The sequence below is a fragment of the Cavia porcellus genome, unplaced genomic scaffold, assembly GCF_034190915.1.
Source record: "Cavia porcellus strain 051 isolate PalLab524CR breed Dunkin Hartley unplaced genomic scaffold, mCavPor4.1 scaffold_2, whole genome shotgun sequence".
Taxonomy (NCBI): domain Eukaryota; kingdom Metazoa; phylum Chordata; class Mammalia; order Rodentia; family Caviidae; genus Cavia; species Cavia porcellus.
The window spans coordinates 96,760,479-96,779,869 of NW_026947485.1; the positions used below are offsets into that span (position 1 = coordinate 96,760,479).

At 41.8% G+C, this 19,391-nt stretch overlaps 1 protein-coding gene across 2 annotated transcripts in view; it reads right to left on the reverse strand.

Moving 5' to 3' along the window:
* Positions 1-6,367: 6,367 nt before the first annotated feature.
* Cpxm2 (carboxypeptidase X, M14 family member 2) overlaps positions 6,368-19,391 on the reverse strand; it is a 138,223-nt gene continuing 125,199 nt past the window's right edge. For both annotated transcript variants that reach the window (XM_013143598.2, XM_003479620.4), the window contains 3 exons: positions 15,055-15,194; positions 13,277-13,376; positions 6,368-7,659 (listed from right to left, as the gene is read on the reverse strand). In XM_013143598.2, the coding sequence (XP_012999052.1) occupies positions 7,406-7,659; positions 13,277-13,376; positions 15,055-15,194 (494 nt within the window). In that variant the 3' untranslated portion in view covers positions 6,368-7,405. The remainder of the gene's footprint in view (positions 7,660-13,276; positions 13,377-15,054; positions 15,195-19,391) is intronic.

The window sequence follows — 19,391 nt, forward strand, 5'->3', positions numbered from 1 at the left end:
GGATTGTGATGTTCCCTGATTTGCCTTTGTTGCTATGAATTGTTTTTGTGATTATAGGGCTTTTCTGGTTCCAAATGAATTTTAGTATTGTTTCCTGTAGTTATGTGAGGGATGCTAATGGCATTTTGATTGGGATTGCATTAAATCTGTATAACAATTTTGGAAGTATGGCCATTTTTGCTATGTTGGTTCTTTCTATCCTTGAGCAAGGAATATCTTTCCATTTTCTGATAACTTCTTCAACCTATTTTTTCAGAGTACTGTAATTTTCAATGTATACATCTTTTGCTTCCTTTGTTAGAATGATTCGAAAGTATTTCAGTTTTTTGGATGCTATTGTGAAAGATGTGGCTTGCCTAATTTCTTTCTCAGTGGGTTTGTTGCTTGTGTACAGGAATGCTATTAATTTTTGAGTATTGACTGTCTATCCAGCTAAATTTGGTTATTAAATCTACAAGTCTTTTGGTGGAGTTTTGGGACCTTTTTTGTAGCTCTCATGTCATCTGCCAATAATGATACTTGAACTTCTTTCTCTCCTATTCTTGTTTATTTATTTTTCTTATCTAATAGCTCTGGCTAATGTTTCCAAAGCTATATTGAATGGGAGTGATGATACTGGACACCCTTCTTGTTCCTTTTAGAGTGAAAGTTTTTAGTTTTTGACCATTTAGTGTGATGATGACTGCTGTATTATCATATATGGCTTTCATCAGATTGAGATAAAGACCATCTTTTCTGTAAGATTTTTTTTATCATTAATGGATGTTACACTTTTTCAGATGGTTTATCTGCATCTGTTGAGATGATGACGTGATTTTCTTGTCTTTGGTGCATTGTATTTATTGATTTGCATAGTTTGAACCATCCCTGCATCTCTGGGATGAATCTTATTTGGTCATGGTATACAATCTTCTTGATTACTTGCTACATTCTGTTTGCCAGTATCTTATTGAGAATTTTGTATCTATGTTCTTTAGAGAGATTGGCCTATAATTTTCTTTGCTGGTTGAGTTCTTCACTGGTTTTGGTATCAGGATAATGCTTGCTTCCAGGAATGATTTTGGGGGTACTGCTTTCCTTTCAATTTCTTTAAAGAGTTTCAGCACTAGGGGCATTCTCTCTTCTCTAAATTTCTTCTAGAATTCATCAGTGAATCCATCAGGACCTGGCTTTTTTGTTGGTCAGTTTTTAATTACATTTTTAATTTCAATGATTGAATATTGGGTGACTGAGAATTTTGTATAACCTTGATGTAGTTTTGACAATTTATATGTATCTAGGAATCTGTCCATTTCTTCTGTGCTTTCCGTCTTATTAGAATACAGATTCTTGAAGCAGGTATTGATAATCTTTTGGATTTCCACAGCATCCATTGTGATTTTACACTTTTCATTCTTTATGGCATAAATTTGAATCTTTCCTTTCTTTTTTTTATAACGTTGGGTAAGGGTTTATTTAATCTTTCAAAGAACTCACTTTTCAGTTCATTGACTCATTGTATTACTTTCTTAGTATCAATTACATTAACTTCTGCTCTTTATAGTTTTTGTCCTTATATGAGCTTTAGGTTTGATGTATTCTTTTTCTAGAATGTTAGGTTGGTTTTTTTTGTGCTCATTCTTCTTTTCTGATGTGACAATTCACTGCTATACATTTCTCTATTAGAACTGATTTCATTGTGTCCTATAAGTTGTGGTATGTTGTATCGGCATTATCATATAATTGTAGATACTGTTTAATTCTTCTTTAATTTCCTCTTTGATCCATTGGCTGTTCAGGAGGGTGTTATTTAATTTCCATCCATTTATGTAATTTTCTTGGTCCCTTTTGCTGCTGATTTCTACATTCACTACACTATGGTCAGATATGCATGGGATATTTCAATTTCTCTGCATTTATTTAAGCATGTTCTCTGGTCTAGTGTGTGTTCTATTTTGGAGAATGTCCCATGTGCAGCTGAGAAGAATGAGTATTCTGATGTTATGGGGTGGAACACTCTGTAGACATTTATTGAGTACATTTGTTTACAGGTTTGATTTTTTGTCCAGTTAATCTATTTGTGACAGTACAGTATTATAATCCCCCATCACAGTTATATTTGTGCTTATCTGATTTTTTCATGTTTGTTAATATTTGTTTTATATAGTGGGGCACACTGATATTTCTCTAGCATATATATTTATGATTGTTACCTTTTTCTCATGGTGTCTTCCTTAAGAAGTATGCAGTGACCTTTGTCTTCTTTGATCAGTCTTGGGTAAAGTTTACATTGTCTGAAAATAGAATAGCTACCCCTGCTTTTTTTCTGAGTTCCTAACACATGAAGTATTGTTTTCCATCCTTTGACTTTCAGTCTATGAATTTCTTTTTGAGTTAAATGTGTTTCTTCTATGCAACATATTGTTGGATTATGTTTCTTGACCCATTCAACCAGACTTTCTCTTTTGATTGGTGAAATGAGACCATTTACATTGAGTTATATCTGATATGTATCAGATATATCTAATATGTATTGGCTTATCATTCTCATATTATTTTCCTGTTGAGAGTTCTCTGTCTTTCCCTCTGTTTAACTGCTTGCCCTGACTGGTGGATTCTTCTTATTGGTGTTCTTGGAATTGTGGTCTTCATTATCTCTTTCTAAAATATCCGTTAGAACATTTTGGAGAGCAAGTTTAGTGTTCTGTATGGTGGAATTATTTTACTTCTCCATCAAGTTTGAAAGATATTTTTGTGGGGTACATCAATCTGGGTTGGAAGTTGCTTTCTCTTAGAATTTGAAATACTTCACTCCAAACTCTTCTTGATTTGAGGGTTTCTGTCAAAAAGTGCTGTGATACTAAGGTGACTTATTTCTTTTCCTTTACAGGTGATTTGTTTCTTTTCTCTGTTTTTAATATTCTGTGATTTTGCTGAATTTCTTGAATCCTGATTATTGTATGCCTTGGTGTGTATCTGTTTTGGCCATGATTATTTAGAGCTCTACATCCTTTACTTCTTTAAATATTAAATTCTTTTTTTTTTTTCCTTTTTATCAGTACCGGGGATCGAACTCATGACCGCCTGCTTGCAAGGCAGGTGCTTATGCCGCTGAGCTAAATCCCCTGCCCGAATATCAAATTCTTTATCCATATTTGGAATGTTTACTTCCTTTGCTTCTGTGGTATTATTTTATGGCATATGTGCTTTTCTTCAGCTTTCTCACTGACTCATTCTTACGTTATTTTTCTTTGCTTCAATTTGCAGCTGTTAGATTGATTTTCCATGGTCCCTTGATAGTTTCAAGGTATCTTTCTTTTCATGGTCATTAGCCACAATCCTGTCATCTAGATCTGATATTCTATTCTCACCTTTATTCAGTCATCTTCCAATCATCTCTTGGATTTCTGTTTGAGTCTATTTCATGGAGTTCATTTCTTTCCTACATTAGCATTCATAGTTTCCATCATTTTCCTAAGCTTCTCTAATTTTTAAGTCTGTGTGTACTGTAATGCCTTTCATTTTGATCTTTTCTTTTTTACTTGAGAGATTATTTTTCTATAGCCTCACTCATTTTTTTCACTTCTGCTGCTATCATTTTAGAAAGTTCCAGTGGTTAATTTCCTGTTTCCTTTGTCTCACTGTGTTTTGGACTTGTCCTTGATTGGCTGTCTCTAGTTGCATTTTGCCTCTGTCATGTCATTTTCTGTTTTCTGTTTTTTATTTCATTTTGGGTTCTCTGTTGATGTTTGTAGATTTCTTATGGTAGGTATCTTAATCACTAGTATTGAGGCTTCTCTAAGAAATGTCTATTTCTCAGGGCTGTCTTCCAGGCACCAGTGGTTCTTGGTCTTTGTGTCTACTCCAAGAACCTACCTTTCCAATTTATTAAGGATGAGAAGTTGCTATCTATTTGGCTTCAAACCCAGTTCTTTGACACTGTACTGTGGTGATGATTATGACCCTATACAATCACAGTGTTGTCATACATGGGAGAAAAACTGAGTATAACAGGGATGACATCTGGCTAATGCAGTACACTTAGTTAGCAGTAACAATAGCATCAAATACAGTCTAGCTCTTAACAAACTGTGATAATTATTAACTTAATACTTTTAACCATAGGAACAATTCTATAGTTACATAACAAAATTCAACATACACCAGCAACTTACGTGCAGTGAGTTTCCCCTTAGGAGAGGGATTTTATCTTGTAGGGAGGTGTTTAAGAAGGGTAAGAGGCATAACGGAGAAATAAATGAGCACAAATACAGTAGAAGAAAGTCTGGTGGGAAAAGGATGATCAACTAACTTTAGAGAAATTGGAGAATACAGAAGAGAAAAAAATAAAAGTGAAAGGGAAAGAATATTGAAGTGAAAGAGAAAGAGAAGAGACAATGTTCACTCACATGAACATATCATAACATCAAGAAAGATAGTTGAGGAAAGAGAGAAACAAGATGAATAGAAGAAAACAAAAAGAAAAGTAAGGAATTTAAATAGTGAAAGGGGGAAAAACCTCAACAGCAAATGCAACCAGATGAAAAAGGAAAACTAAACAAATGAACAAAAGAAAAGAAGAATAATTAAATTCAGAAGCATTTCTGAATTTACCCATGGTTTTGTGGCAGTGTCCATGTCACATTCCAGAAATGTGCTATGCAATTCTGCCAAGTTTGCAGTAGGATTTGTGTTGGCTGTGGGGTGGATATAGGCTTCTAGATTTGGGCCTGGGACTGGTCTTAAACTGAAAACATTCTGGATGTCCACTTCTCCTTACCATGACTGTCTCTATGGCACTCTCCCAGTTGCTGTGGCACTCTTGGGTAGGAAAAGTCTGGGATTGCTCCCAGACCTGTGTACAGCTGACTCCTTCCAGACCGTGCACAGCTCCCTCTGTTCCACAGCACTGACTCCTCTGGGTAGAGGAGTACCCTTGTCCCACTGCAGTCCAAGACTGTTAGCCTGCTTATGCTGCTGGAACAAGACCTCTCTGCTGGTCGCAGACCAGGGGGATGTTTCCAGTCCTTTGCATTTAGGGATAAGACTGGCTTCTGGTAGTCACCAGAGTGAAGTCTAGGTGGTCCCAGCTCCTATTCCACAGAGGAATTCCTTTTAGTCTATTTCCTACCTGCTGGCAGTATGCTGTGGCTGAAAGGCTCTTCCCTCATTCCACTCTGGGATTATGGTTTGTATTTAATGTCTCCCCAAAGCCTCATGCATTTATGGAGGTGGCTGAATCTAGTGTTTGTGATTGGTTCATTGGCTAGTGCTGGGGTTGGCAATATGAGTGCTGTATCTGCCCAGGGATGGGGAGCTGGCATACAATATAAGGGATGGAAGCAGGCATGTTTTTCTATTTTTACCTTTTTCTCTCTTGTTGCTTGTGGCTGCCATGAATGGTTAAATCTCAGCCATGCCATCCTGCTTTGAAGCCAACTGAGTATGGACTGAAGCCTGCAAAAAATTGTAAGCTAAATAAACCTTTCCTTCCTTCATTTTGGGCATCAGGTATTTTGTCTCAGCAACGAGAAAACAGTAACCAAGACAGGAATGTTGATAGTGAGGTGACCCAGGACTGTTCTGGGTCACCCCAGGACTGTTGCTGAAGCTCACCCTGAGGCTTTTGAAATAGAATAGTGGCTCTTCCCACTTCTGTTCTGAGTTTCTCTGTGCAGAGGCAAAGCACAAGTTCATCTCATTCATCAACCACTGGCTCTGCATGGCCCCCCTGCCCCGGAAACAGTGTCTTGTATTCTAATGCTGCTTTGGACTTTTCCCCACTGGTAGGCTGCTGGTACTGCCTTCCCAAAATGATACAACAATAATCCTGTTCCTAAGTTGCTCCGTCACTATTTGAGTGCTAAGTAGCCACTGGAGCAGGAGGTTATCATATTAGAGAGCACAGAAGAAGATATTTCAATCATCTCAGAAAGTCTGAATGAATAATACAGGTTTGCAGCAGGAGTCAACCATCTCCCAGATTGTGGGACAAATCCAGCCACCACCTACCTTGGTTCATGAAATTTTCCTGTCCTAGAGCCATATCCACTTATTTACGTATGTACATGTTTACTTTCATGCCGCAAAAGCAGTGTTAAGTAGTTAGAAAGGAGATTGTGTGGCTTACAAAGTCTGATATTCAACAAATTCACCTTTTTTCAGAAAGTTTGATGAACTCTGCTATAAACTGTGGAAAAGCTGCATGAGGACATTCTCCATAAGGATGTTCACTGGCATCTCCAGGATCTACTATGGCTCCCCACCCATGTCTTTCCTGAGAAGGAGGCTGGAATACACAATTGTCAGTGTTAATGCCAAGCTTTACCAAGGCACAGGGTAGCGTTTAGGTGGTCACAAGTCTACCCAGAAAAAACACACCACAAAATCTCACCATTTGCTTTATTTTTTTCTTTTCATTCTTCCCAGATCAATAAGGCAGCAACATGAATAAAAGTGAGACACAGCTGTTTTCTTACACAGCAATTCAATGACCCTTGCCAAGCTAATGCTCTACAGGTAATACTGGGAGTTTGTCATCAAATTTACCTGTTTAGAAGACCAGGCATTCCATATATAAAAAATAATTCTCAACCTGAAGGCAGGCCAGGGGCCTTCAGGTCAGTCTTTTTCTGAATCTTTTCAAGTCTTTAAGACCAAAAATGGACCAAGTTAACCTACCTGGCCCTTTTGGAAGGCTGGCACCTCTGGTTCTCCCCACTGACAGAACCATCAGAGCTACTAGAGCAGCAAGGAATTTAGGGGTTTCTCTGGGAACTCAACTTGCACAAAAGAAGCCCCATGATGCTTACTGTCCCACAATCAGTTTAGAATTAACTCCACTTCTCTGCCCTTTTATGAACACCATGCTTTGTTGAAAAGGGGAGCCAATTTGTGAGACTCACTGATGCTCACTTGGTAATGGCTCTATTGTCAGAACACAGAATTTATGTTAGCAGCTTAGAGTATCCTGGGGCCAAAATGGATGGATTCTCTTAGGATGCCTGAGAGCATCTCAAATGATGACACTGGGGACAGCAGGAGACCAGGAGTGCTGCGAAGTCAGCTGTGCCAATTGCAAACACACAGGAAACTCTTGCTGTCACGCAAACAGGGGGAGTTGCTTCCCTTCCTCTGTTGCCAGGAGGTCCTAACCATCAAGGTCCTATCTCTCGGATTCCTGGTTTGTTTGCTGACTTCTCTAACACCCACCTTTCTCTGCCGCTCTGTTAAAGGTATTACGATAAGTGAGAATAAAGAAAACATCCTAAGTCTCCAGCCTTCCCCTCCTCTTGCAAAAAACACATTCCCAGGTGTTTCTTGAATTACAGAGAAAGCAATAATGAGTGAGTTCTCTATGGAGCTATTATTGGGGTGAGTTTCATCTGTGCGGGTCTGGGATGAATCTCAAGTGCCTGGCTTGGGGTCACCCACGCTGTCGTCTCTTCCGACCCCGCAGCTTTAGTCGTCTGGTGGGCAGGCTGACAGGCTGCTTCCCAAATTTTTCCATGATTTCTCTGATCCTGGCGAGGTTGGTTTTGCTGAGTGTGAAGTCGCACTGCGTGGCCCCCATGTCATAGCCAACCATGCAGTTCTTGGAGGAAGTTGTAAAGCCTTCTGCCTTGGCTGTGACCACATATTCTCCAGGGTTCAGGAGGCGCCAGTAATCTCCGTTGCTGGCTGTGAAAAGAAACCAGGGGGACCTCAGAGCAGTTCTTTTGTAACACAAACACACCACCCCTATTTCATGACCAGCCCTGGCACAGGGCCTCTGAGGAAGGCAGCAGGGAATCTGAGCTCCTGCAGAAGCAAGTCCTTAATGCACACTGGAAGCCAAGATGTTTTCTATTTTGGAAGCTGCCTTAATGGTTTTAACAGGAAGGCGTTTAGGGCCTAGGCTCCCCACAGTGATCATACTCATAGACAAAGATGGAGAAATGATCACAAACACTCTTTCCTCAGTGTCAATGCAGCCATTCATTACGAACTTGAACTTGTGAGCAGTATGTCCTCATCACAAAAATCCATGTTGAAAATCCATCCATGCATAGGGCTTTCTGGCTTCCTTTGGCATGGCTGCACCTTCATAAAAATAATTTCTGAAAGGGGTGGGAGATTCTAACTTCAGGAAAGAGAAGGAGGCTCTGGTACCTGCACCCCACTCTACTACTGCTGTCCTGGGCCAGGGCAGAGAGAAACAGGGATTCTGCAAGGCAGAGATGGGTTTGAGACCTGACAAGCCAAAGCTAAGCTGCAGCAGAACTCCTGCCTCCCAGCTCTAAGGCTGGTCACTTGTGTCCTTATGTGACCAGGTCCTTAGTTTTCTGTGAATCAGAATAGCCTTTTGCAGGGCTTTAACTCAGTCCTTTTGAGCACTCAGACCAGTTGAAACTGACTATATTCACCCTGTTTTGTGAAGAGACATTTGGTTTGCTAGTTACTCATTTCCTCTTCATCCCAATCAGCTGAACATGGGGGCAACATTCATTTGAGTGGGTGCCAGTATTTAATTGAAGATGGACTGCTGAGGCACACTGTCGAGAGCAGAAGGGGAAGGCCCAGGTTCTGAAGGACTTGACAGCTTAACACAGGGACCAGACAGGAGCAGGAGGCCAAGCACCTTCTCGAAATCACTGTCTGGTAGAAGGAAAGGTGATAGGACAGGGGCACACAAGGGAGGTGGCTCACTGAGGTTGGGCCAGGGAGCTTTGAGGGTCAGAGATGCTTCAAAGGGGATTGGGTGCGAAGCTCACAAATAAATTTCCCTAGGACTCCCAGGTACTCCCTAGTTATTTGATCAAATCCAGGCTCTGGCCAGGACACTCAGACTGTCCGAAGAAAGAGGCCTGTGACTTTCTAGCTGTGGGACCTCATGCAAAACAGTACACCCTTCTTGGGAACCAATTACTTATGCACAAAAGAAAGCCTACATAGAGTTTACATCCTGAGTTGCCTGGAGGGCTCAAAGAGTCATTGTGAACCTGTCTTTCTGTGTGCTGTATTCTTCCCAAGGGTCCCTGTCACCTTTTCTGTCTCATAGTCTCTAAGTACCATGGTTTTCACCTGGCTGGATGCTATCTGGGACAGGTAACCCTGGCCTAGGATCCATATCTGCAACAGGGAGAAATAGAGACTGGAGGAAGCAATTCCACCAATCTGAGGACCCCCACTTGCAAAAGGACCAGACTCAGAGCAAACCTTCGACTCAAGGCTGAGGACCCTCCACGTCATCATGTATCACACATTCTTTGACTCTGACTCTGAAACTGTATTTGCGGTTCTAACCAGAATGCTATTCCTTGCTCTCCGAATGTTTGGCTGTTATCATCTCCTTAGGGAGGGACCTTTCCTTGGCTTTCCCACTTAGTTTTACATTTCACCTGATTCTTTTCTTTACTTGCACTGATTGTAGTCTGTGGTAAATTTTTTAAAACGTTCCTTTGTAATTACATGTAGGCACCCACAAGAATGTGTACATTTACTGGCCAGGGGCCATATTTAGTTTGCTCATAATATCTCTCCTGGTACATAGTAGGTGCTCCATAAGAGATCACAAATGAGTGAAACTCTCAGGAATGTGTTTGAATTCACAGAATCAGAACAAAGGGTGTTATCTCTTTACCACATGTGTGGGTGGGGGGCACTGGAGCTGGAACCTAGAGATGCTCCACCACTGGGCAACATGCCAGGTTTTTTCTTTCGAGACAAGGTCTCACTAAGTGGTCCAGTAGGATTTGACCTTGTGACCTTTCTGACTTAGCCTCTCTAAGTTCTGAGACTACAGACATGCACCACCACACCCCCAGTGAAGCTTCCACATCTGAAGCATCTGTAGATTCTCCCCTCTGCCTGCAGAGCTCCTCTCCCCAGTTCTCTGCTGAACATCCACACACAAACTCCAGCTCTTGTTACCTCTGGTGCTACCCCTTAAGCCTAGAATCAGGCACTCGATGAAACAAAGGACACATCGCTGTCTTCTCCTGGTGTGATCAGACTGGTATCCAGGGAGAAGAATTCCACAGAGCCACAGTCGAGGTCCACACACACAGGAATTGCTTGGTCTTTGTGGAAGGATAGGGCAGTTCAGGCCCCATCAGTCCATCCGTCATCAGGTCAGGTTAGTCTGCACCAGAGGATAGCCATGTGCAATTCTAAGCTCATTGTTTGGCTAAACTACTTACTGCATCTCTTCAAAAATATTTCTACTAGCTTTCCTCCCCATGGAATTCCACTTAATAGTTCTGTTGATTTTAACGCAAAATCTCTTCTGAAATAAAACTTGTCAGATCATATAAGCCTCAGTCAGAAATCAAGGCAAATTCAGGGCTTTTTTCGAGTCCTGAAAGAATCAGAAACCAATAAAATGAAGAGCCATGTGTAAAGCATGGGACGCATCTGTCAAGAGGACACTCTGGGAAATTATTTATAGGGAGAAATAAAAGAAGAGAGATGCATTTCCCATTAGCTCATCCAAACTGTCTCCTTGATACCAGGGGCTTGAAACTCAGAGCCCATTAGGCAAAACATCCTTATCTAGGCTTATGGGACCCCAGGGCCTTTTTACTTCCCACTCAGTTTAAAACCTTCATGTTTTTTCACATTGCTTAGAGACATACTCAATAGCCCAAGGAATGGTTGAGGATTTTTTTTTTTTTTTTTTACAAATCACTCTTAAGCAATATTTAACATATAAATCCTATGGAGAACCAAATCAATGAGCCTATCTTTCACTCACTCCTAGTGATCGTCAGCACCCCCAGAGCACCTCAGGGGTACTCAGTGCACATTTGCTGAATTAATGGATGAATAAATGGGTAAATACACAAATGAATACATGGATGCCTGTGAGTGGTTACTGTGCACAAAACTTCATGCAATACAGCCTGAGATCTTACAGTTGGCTACAAGATGCAGGACAAATGGTAGGAATATTCAGAAAGTACCACTGACAGAAGAAATCAGTGACTAAATGAAAAGTATGTGATTTACAGCATTATGTGCCAGTGTATTATTTCATGGCATTTCAGATGCCTTCATCTGTTTAGGAAACTGACTTTCTATCTCATATCAGGAAGCATGATATTGACCATATGGGCCAAGATGAGTCCCAGTCTCATCTCCTCCCATGTCCCAGAGTCTCCATTTCCTGGCAGATCGAATGGAATAATTTGTTGGGAGGACAGGATGTGTGGGTACAGGTGAATGGCTTGCAAAGAAGAGGCCCTTTCTGCCCAGAAGAACCAGCTGGACACAGAGAAAGGAGCTCTGTACCTGGAGTCTCAGGTCCTTTGCTCCCACAACCCTGCCACTCACCGTGTCACCCTGAGACTGCCATGTAATGTCTGTTCACTCACTCATTCAGCAAGTATTTGGTGAGTACCCACTGTTTGTGTAGGCAGGCAGCATGTTTGTGCCACATGCAAAGTGGGGAACGGTACAAGTGAGATCAGGCGGGGGTACAGTGTTAAATAGGGTCATCACTTTACGGAAGTGATATCTGAGCAAAATCCAAAGGATTAAGAAAAGAGCCTCCTGAGACGACCAGACAGAAGGAAGAGTCATGGTGACAACTTCAACATGTAGCTATCAGTCCTCAGCAAACAATGATGAACTGGGTGTAAAAAAAGCAATCACCCATTTGCCTTGGACCCTAGGGTTCTAGAAACATGAGATTTACAGTTTTAAACTGAAGTATCCTGGGGAGCAAAGGGAAACTCTGGGTATATGGGAATACCTTTGCTTCTATGTTATTTTCAAATCAAACAATAAGGTGGGCATCTTATTGGGTGTAAGGGTCCATACTCAGCTATTTAGGAAGCTGAGACAGGAGGATCCCAAGTTCAAGGACAGCAAGACCCTGTCTCAAAATAAAGTTTAAAAAAGGCTGGATTTATGTTACAGGGCTTGCCTTGCATGCACAAGACCCTAAGTTCAACTCCCTGAGGTGCAAAATCAGTCATTCAATCAAATAGATGATGTCTCTGTGCACATACTACATAGTTTCTGCAAGTGATTTTTCCAGCCCTGAAGGTCAGAGCCCTGAATTCAAGTCCACCACTTCTTGACCTTTGAGAGGTCAGATAACCCCATGGAGATTCTGCTTTCCACCTAATAAGGGGGAAAGAATGGCCCACCTCTCTCAAAAGGAAGAAGTGAAAAGAAAAGTGAAAGAAAACATAAAGAGAAGTTCTCACGAATCAGCTTATCTGAGTAGCACCTGCTCCAGCTGCTGCTTAGTGACCCAAGAGCAGCTGAATGGTCCCTTGCTGACCCAAGACAGTGTGGCTACTCCATGAATGATTTGAAAGTATGAGATGATTTTGGTATTTAGTAATTGGAAACCAAATTTGGTTCATAAGATCCCAGATCTTATAATTTCCTTTCTTTTACAATAAGAGAGTTGGAGGAGGATTTCAGTACTACCTTTAAGAGATCATCTTCTGACCCTCAGATTATCCAAAATTCTAGAATCTTCTATCCTATCACTGGCAGTTATCATGCCAACCAGAGATCTAACCTCCCCAGCCACTTGTTTCTTATGCATGTGGGACCTGGGTCTCTCTGTAACATTTCTTTATATGCCTTGCTTCATCATTTAAAGACAGAATCAAGAAAACAGAATTGTTGTAGGGAGTACCTGATTCAACTTGTGTAAAGCTAGTTAAAGAGTACCTAGCCACACGGATGCCAAAATCAATGGGAGGACTTACTGTTACTATTGCTGTTAACCTCTTCCATACAGAGTAAACACTGGTGTCTTCCTAAAACATCGTATTCAACAATTTCCTATGGTTTAGAAACAAAAATTAATCTTCCCTGGCCTCAATGTTGAGTCCTGAGGCTTCACTTCATCTAGAGTCCTCAGCATCTAGAGTCCTGTTGCTGTGGCAACAGCACTCTTGAGACTCTCCATTCTAGCCTTCTCAATGCCTCCTTTGGCAGAACAGCCCCCACCCACTGCATCTCCCTCTGAGGCTGTCTGCTTGCCCTTCCCCTCAGGCCCCATCCTGCTTGGTCTGGGAGCTGAGCTGCCTGCATAGGTAACAACATCACGGAGATAAAGCTGCTTCCACAACTTCTCAGCAACTCCCAGTGCAGCTGGGAGCTTATTCATTCAAGCCCATCCCAGAGAAAAGCCAGGAAGCACAGACTATAAACCTTGCTCTCAAGGGTCTTTGGAAAGATGGAAGGAACAGGCCTTTGAGTAAGAAGTTTCTGGCACTCTGTAATCCAGATAAAACACTGCAAGAAAGCAGATACTTTTTACCAAAGACAATTAACAGACATTCCCAGTTACCTGTTCGGATGTCATGGTTAACACCTTCTACAGAGATGATGGCATTTGGAATTCCTTTTCCATGTAAGTCTCTCACCATGCCTTTGATACCACGGTGAACCTGTTCCACAGACAGGACAAGATATGATGAGGTCACTAACGGGCTCTGGGCAGTGCCAACCTGAGGAAGTGGGCTGCTGATCTAAAGCTAGCTCAGTCCCCACTAGGAATGCTCACAGAGCCACATGTAGCCCCAAAGACTCACCCGGTTCCACATGAATTTTTTGCATAAATTTCTGTATTCTTTTCAGGGGTCCACACACCAGAAAGTTTCCATTGCAATTTAAATATTCCAAAGATTTTTTTAAAAATTAGAATCTGAGGTTGTTCTTAAAAACACAACTAGCTAACTCAAATGTGCCTTAATTTCCATAACACACTTTTATTTGGACTTCTTGAACTCTATGGACTTAATTATTTATGAGCCAGAGAGGAAAGAACAAGTAACTTTCCTAAAAATAACAACTCTACTGTGTGAGATGACATACATCAACTCGGAACCTCATGCCTCAGTCTCTCCACCTGTAGAATGATGTGATAATATTAGGTGACATAGTATTATTTCCAATGATATTATTTATACATAACTATTCCTGGGGCTTCTATTCATTTTGGCTAAAACAGGTCATTGCTTCAGGACGATCAGGTTGCTATAGACAAGGCCTTCTTTCTTTCCATATATAAAAATAGAAAGGAGACTTCCCTCCTGAATCCCAGGGTTGGGACAGAAGGTGTTTTCACAGCTTCCCAAGAAGGAAGAATCAGCCCTCACTCTTCTGTGCTGGAGCTCACCTGGGTTGTGCCGAGCCCCCTAAGGTCAACATAGCAAAAGTCGAGGTGTCAACTTTTGCTACCTTTGCACAGTATCAGAAGGCTAGCTACCCTTAGGGTGGGTAGTATTCACACTCAGGGTGTCCTTGCATTGCATTATGAAACAATTCCAGCATCACATCCTCGATCCCAGCACCACATACCCTAGATCCAGCCAACTCCAAAAAGCCCCAAATGTGACAGCATGATGCTTTGGGGGAACATCTAGATACAAACCATAACACATGTGTTAGAAACAAGGGGTATATACTTTGAAGGGGATTTATAGCAATGTGTTTTTTATCTTAATACATTTTTAAAATTTAATCATTTTATCTAATCTCCCCTCATTGTGCAAATATTGATAACAATCTCTGCCAAATAAAAATATTATGCTGTGTCTTCATCTGTCTTACTCACTGCATGTAGAACCATCTGACTTCTAATTCTTCCCCAAAGTCAAAGTGACTATGAAAGGTAAATGCTTTGATAGATTCAAGACCTTGAGGCAGCCACAACAGTATTTCTAAACACACCCACAAGAAAGAACACACGATCTGCTTCAAAAAATGACAAGAGCAATGGGATAAGAGTTTTTAATCACACCTGGTATTTTCTTATGGTAAAAGTAGACAAAGATGAGGGGCCCAAGCATGTTACTTAGGGTCGCCCCTGCACCCCACAGACAGCACCCAAGGCTCCTGCACTGTCTCATTTGCCCTGAGTCAGTGGAAACATCCCCACTGGGTTAGAGCCTTCTCCATGGGGGCTGAGACATGCGAAAAAACAGGGATTCCTTGCTGCAATGGGCCTGGCCGGGGACCATGGCTGAGGCCTGAAGTGCCAATTCCATCCCATGCCCCTGGTCAAATCCATGGCCCTGTTCATTAGCTGGTCTTGGCCACATCACAGTCACACGCCCACCTTACCTGCTCCATGAACACAATCAAAGACTCCCGGTTGTTCTCCCACTCCTCGGGCAGCTGGCTCTCGTGAGGATATTTATCACAGCCCACGTAGATGGACAGCTCAAAGCAGTTTGTGTGAAGATAGCTGAAGTCATTCAGGCCTGTGAAGCCAACCAGACGCTTTGATTGAACAACGCTCCCAGTGCCATGGGCAGCAAGAACGTTCAGGACCACTCAGTGACCTGATATGAGCAGAGAAGCATTAAGTATGCACTACAGGATAACATTTATAGGAGGGCAAATGTGCCAGACCTGCAGAGGACCAAGGGGGACCCATGAAGTGAGGACAAGCCTGTACAAAAAATGGGCTAAGTGTTTTAGATGTTTCTTTTGCTGAGCATCATTTAACACACCTTGTTTGGAATAAAGCTATCATTCATTAACACTACGGATATTTTTGAGTGTTTAATTAAGTTTATCTCTATAGTTATGCTAATTGCAGCTACAGATTATAAATAGTTTCCTATTCTGAGTCATACAAATAGTTAACTACACCTTGTCTTACTGAGCGCCTTCCATATGTCAGGCCCTGTCCTAGGCACTCTGTATCCTGTAAGTCTTTGGGTTTGCTCATGGTCCCAGCAAAGGTAGAATAGCACACGTTCACAAATCAGCAAAGTGAGGCTTTGAATGGTAAGCATGGAGTCCAGGATTCTGTGTCTGGAAATGGCCAGATCCAGGGTGTGATGACAAGTCTCGCTCTTGTCTCTAAATAAGGCACAGCTAGTAGGGACTGTGGAGCAATCATTCCCAACCCAGAAGCCACAGAACAGATAGACTCTCCATATTGTGATATGATCACAGCAGGATGTGAAGTAGCCAGGCTGGCCCATGGTGGGTCTCTGAAGGAGTTTCACAGCCTACAAATCACTACAATGTAACTTAACACAGACATTTCTTGCCTTATAATTTTAGAGGGCAGAAGTCTGAAATGGAGGTGCCTGTGCTCACTCTAGAGGCTTTAAGGAGCATCTCCCTTTGTTATGGTTTAAAGATGAAGTATACCCCCAAAGACTAATGTATTGAAGGCTTGGTTCCTAATACAGCAGTATTCAGAGACAGGATCTAGAGAGGTGACTGGATCAGCAGGTTCCTAACTCACTAATGAAATCATTATCTGATGGCATTATTTAGAAGGTAATAGAAACAGGAGGCAGTTGAGAGAGTTGATCTTGGAGGTGTACCGTGGGGATAATATCTGGTCCCTGGCTCCTTTCCCTTAGGCCTTCTGGTCTCTCTATTTCTTGGCTGCCATGAGGAAAGCAGTTTTCCTCCTCCACACCATTCCACCATGATGTTTCTGCCTCACCACAGGCCTAAGAGCAACGGAACCAAATATCGATGGACTGAAGCCCTCTGCAGCTATAAGCTAAAGTAAACTTCTTTATAGCTTTTTATGTCAGGTATTTTGTCATAGTGACAAAAAGCTGGCCACCACTTCCTGGTTCCTCTATTTCTGGTGACTCAAGTATTACTCAGCTTATGGCAACATCCCTCAATAACCGCCTCTCTGGTCTCTGTCTTCTCTTCTTTTGTCACTCATAAACACACTTCTCACTGACTTTGGGAACCTTCTGACTAACCAAGATGACCTCTTCTTGAGGCCTTTATCATAAATATATGCTTAAAGACTATCTTCCTAACAAGGTAATAGTTCAATGGGCTACCGAGTAGACATATTGCAAGGGGAGGGGGCACTACCATTTGAGCCACTAAAACTACTGGCTATTTGTAAATAAATAAATGAGTGTCACATAGCATAATGTACCCATTGCTTTTTCTTAACATTTTTTTTTCTTTTTGGTGCTGGGTATTGAATCCAGAGTTTCACACATGCTAAGCACAAAGTGTACAGTCTACTACTAGGCTACATTCCAAGCCTTTTCCAACACATTTGTTTCTGAAAAGGCTAACTAGCCATGTTCTATGTGAGAGAGGGAAGTGTGCTCTCTGGGATAAGCTCCTCTAATGAGCTTCCCAAGGGCCAATCACAAATCCCTGTGCTGGGTGCACAGGACTCCGCATGGACTGTGAAATGCAGCAGGTTCTCCAGGGCTTCACCAGCACAGACCTTAGACACTATTTCTCCTTCCCCTCCCTGTAAGGGTTGGGAGAAATGTCAGTTTTGCCATCAGGCTTTGGGATTTACTCAAAAGTAACTCCACATCACTCCACTTCTTAATCACTGAAGTCAGAGGCACATGATACCAAACACATGGCCACTCTCTACCTGTCAGATTTCCCTTCCTGTGACAAAATGCGTTACATAATTTAAAACAGGAAAGATGTATTCGGGTTGACAGCTTTAGAGGCCTCAGTGCATGGTTGGCGGGTCACATTGCTTAGGCCTGAGATGAAGCAGAACTTCATGGTGGAAGGTTCGGTGGGACAAAACTGCTCACTTGAGGGCAGTCGGAAAGCCTGAGTGAGGGAATGAGCCAGAGAACAAGGACCAGGGACCGGATATAGTCCCCAATGTCACATTCCCATGATTGACTCCTTTCAACTAAACTCCACTGCCTGTTTCCATCACCTCCCAAAATGCCACCTAATTAGTTCATTAATGAGTTGATCCACTCAAATTAGAGATCTTGTGATTCAACTGTTGGAAACACCCACAGATAAACCCAGATGTTTGTTTTACTAATTTCTTAAGCATTTCTCAGTCCAATCAAGTTGACAATCAAGATTAGTGATCAACTGGTGATAGCTTACTGTGTTTTTTTTTTTTTTGTAGTTCTGAATTACTTGTACCCTTACACTGTTTTGTTTTGTTCTGCTTTTTTCCCTCTTTTTCCTTTTAAATAAAAAAAAAAAGATTAGTGATTACACTGCCATATTACCCACAATTCCTCATCTCCAAGATTTCCCAACCACTCACTGCAGGCAGCCATGAACTTCTGGTCTCACTGTACCAAAATAAGGAGGAAGAAGAACAGTGGATTAGAAGAGGCAGGTTAGTGTCAATGTCAAGTTCATGGGAAAATCCTTGGTAATGGCCTGATCTGGTGAAGAAGGCTGTGCTAGCACCAGGCCAATCTATTCAGTAACTTCAGTGTGCTGGCTGAGTGTAGTGGTCTACACTTATGATTCCAGCCCTCTGGGAGGCTGAGTTTCAAGAGCAACTTAGTGATTTAGGAAGACACTGTCTTAAAACACAAACAAAACAAAACAAAAAAGACTGAAGATAAACATCAGTGTGAAGAACCTGGGTTAAATCTTTTATACTACAAAAACAAAACTTGAAAACCTCACAGTTTGGAAACAGAGGGCAGGAGCTAGCAGGAAACAGCTCTGCTTAGTAGAACAGGTCTTGACTCCTACACATCTTGGACTTCTCTCTGCATCTTATTATCCCCAACCTCTCAGGCTGTGCTAGTACTGAAATAAATGTGCTAAGTGCACATTCCAGAATGGGCTGCCTCTTCTTCTCGTCTGCTATAGACACCGAGCTGAGGCACAATCTCGGCAGTTCTCATAAACCTTCAGTCCTAGATGGGGAAAGACATCCCTTTGTGTTGTCCCTTTGACTAGACCCCTCTCCTTGGTATCTTCAATAGGGAACTTGGACTACACGTTTCTTACAGCTCTGCGTGCTGATCTCTCCAACATGTGCCCTACTAGGGAGGACAGGTTAGGGACTGCAGCTGAGAAACAGCTTGAACACCTTGGAGTTAAAATGCACATAGTTTCAATAATGCACTTTGAAATTCACTGAACACTTCTTCCAACCACCCCTCTTGCCATTAACCACTGCCTGCAGCACACCAACAATGAGAAAGAAAGAGCTGAATACAAAGACAGAGGGGAGGGAAGGAAATTAGAAATTGCATTTCATTAATCTATACAGAAATAAATCTGTGACTCCATAACACCTCCAGAAAGAATGATTAAAATGGCTTGAGCCACCAAATGGCTCTGGCACTAGGTTCCTGACATAATGAAAAACATAATTGGTAAAGAACAAACGTCAGATGCTGCATATGATCATGCAGAAGCCAACTTTCCATAACGTTGCTACTGACCCGACACCAGGAGACCCAGCTGTGTCCAGACCCAGTCTGACCACAGCAACCGCGACAATAAACATATTTTGCTTAGAGATTTTGTAGGTAGGTTGTAAGAAGTAAAGTTGAAAATAAAAAAATCCTTTCTGCCATTAGGATATTTTCTCGATAAAGACTTGCTTCTTTTTTTCCTTTCTTTTCTTCATAGTATGGAGCAAAATATGACGGTGATGAAAAAATGCCCCTATTTCGTCTGGCAAGCTTTCTTTGAGTATTTCCACATGATGATGA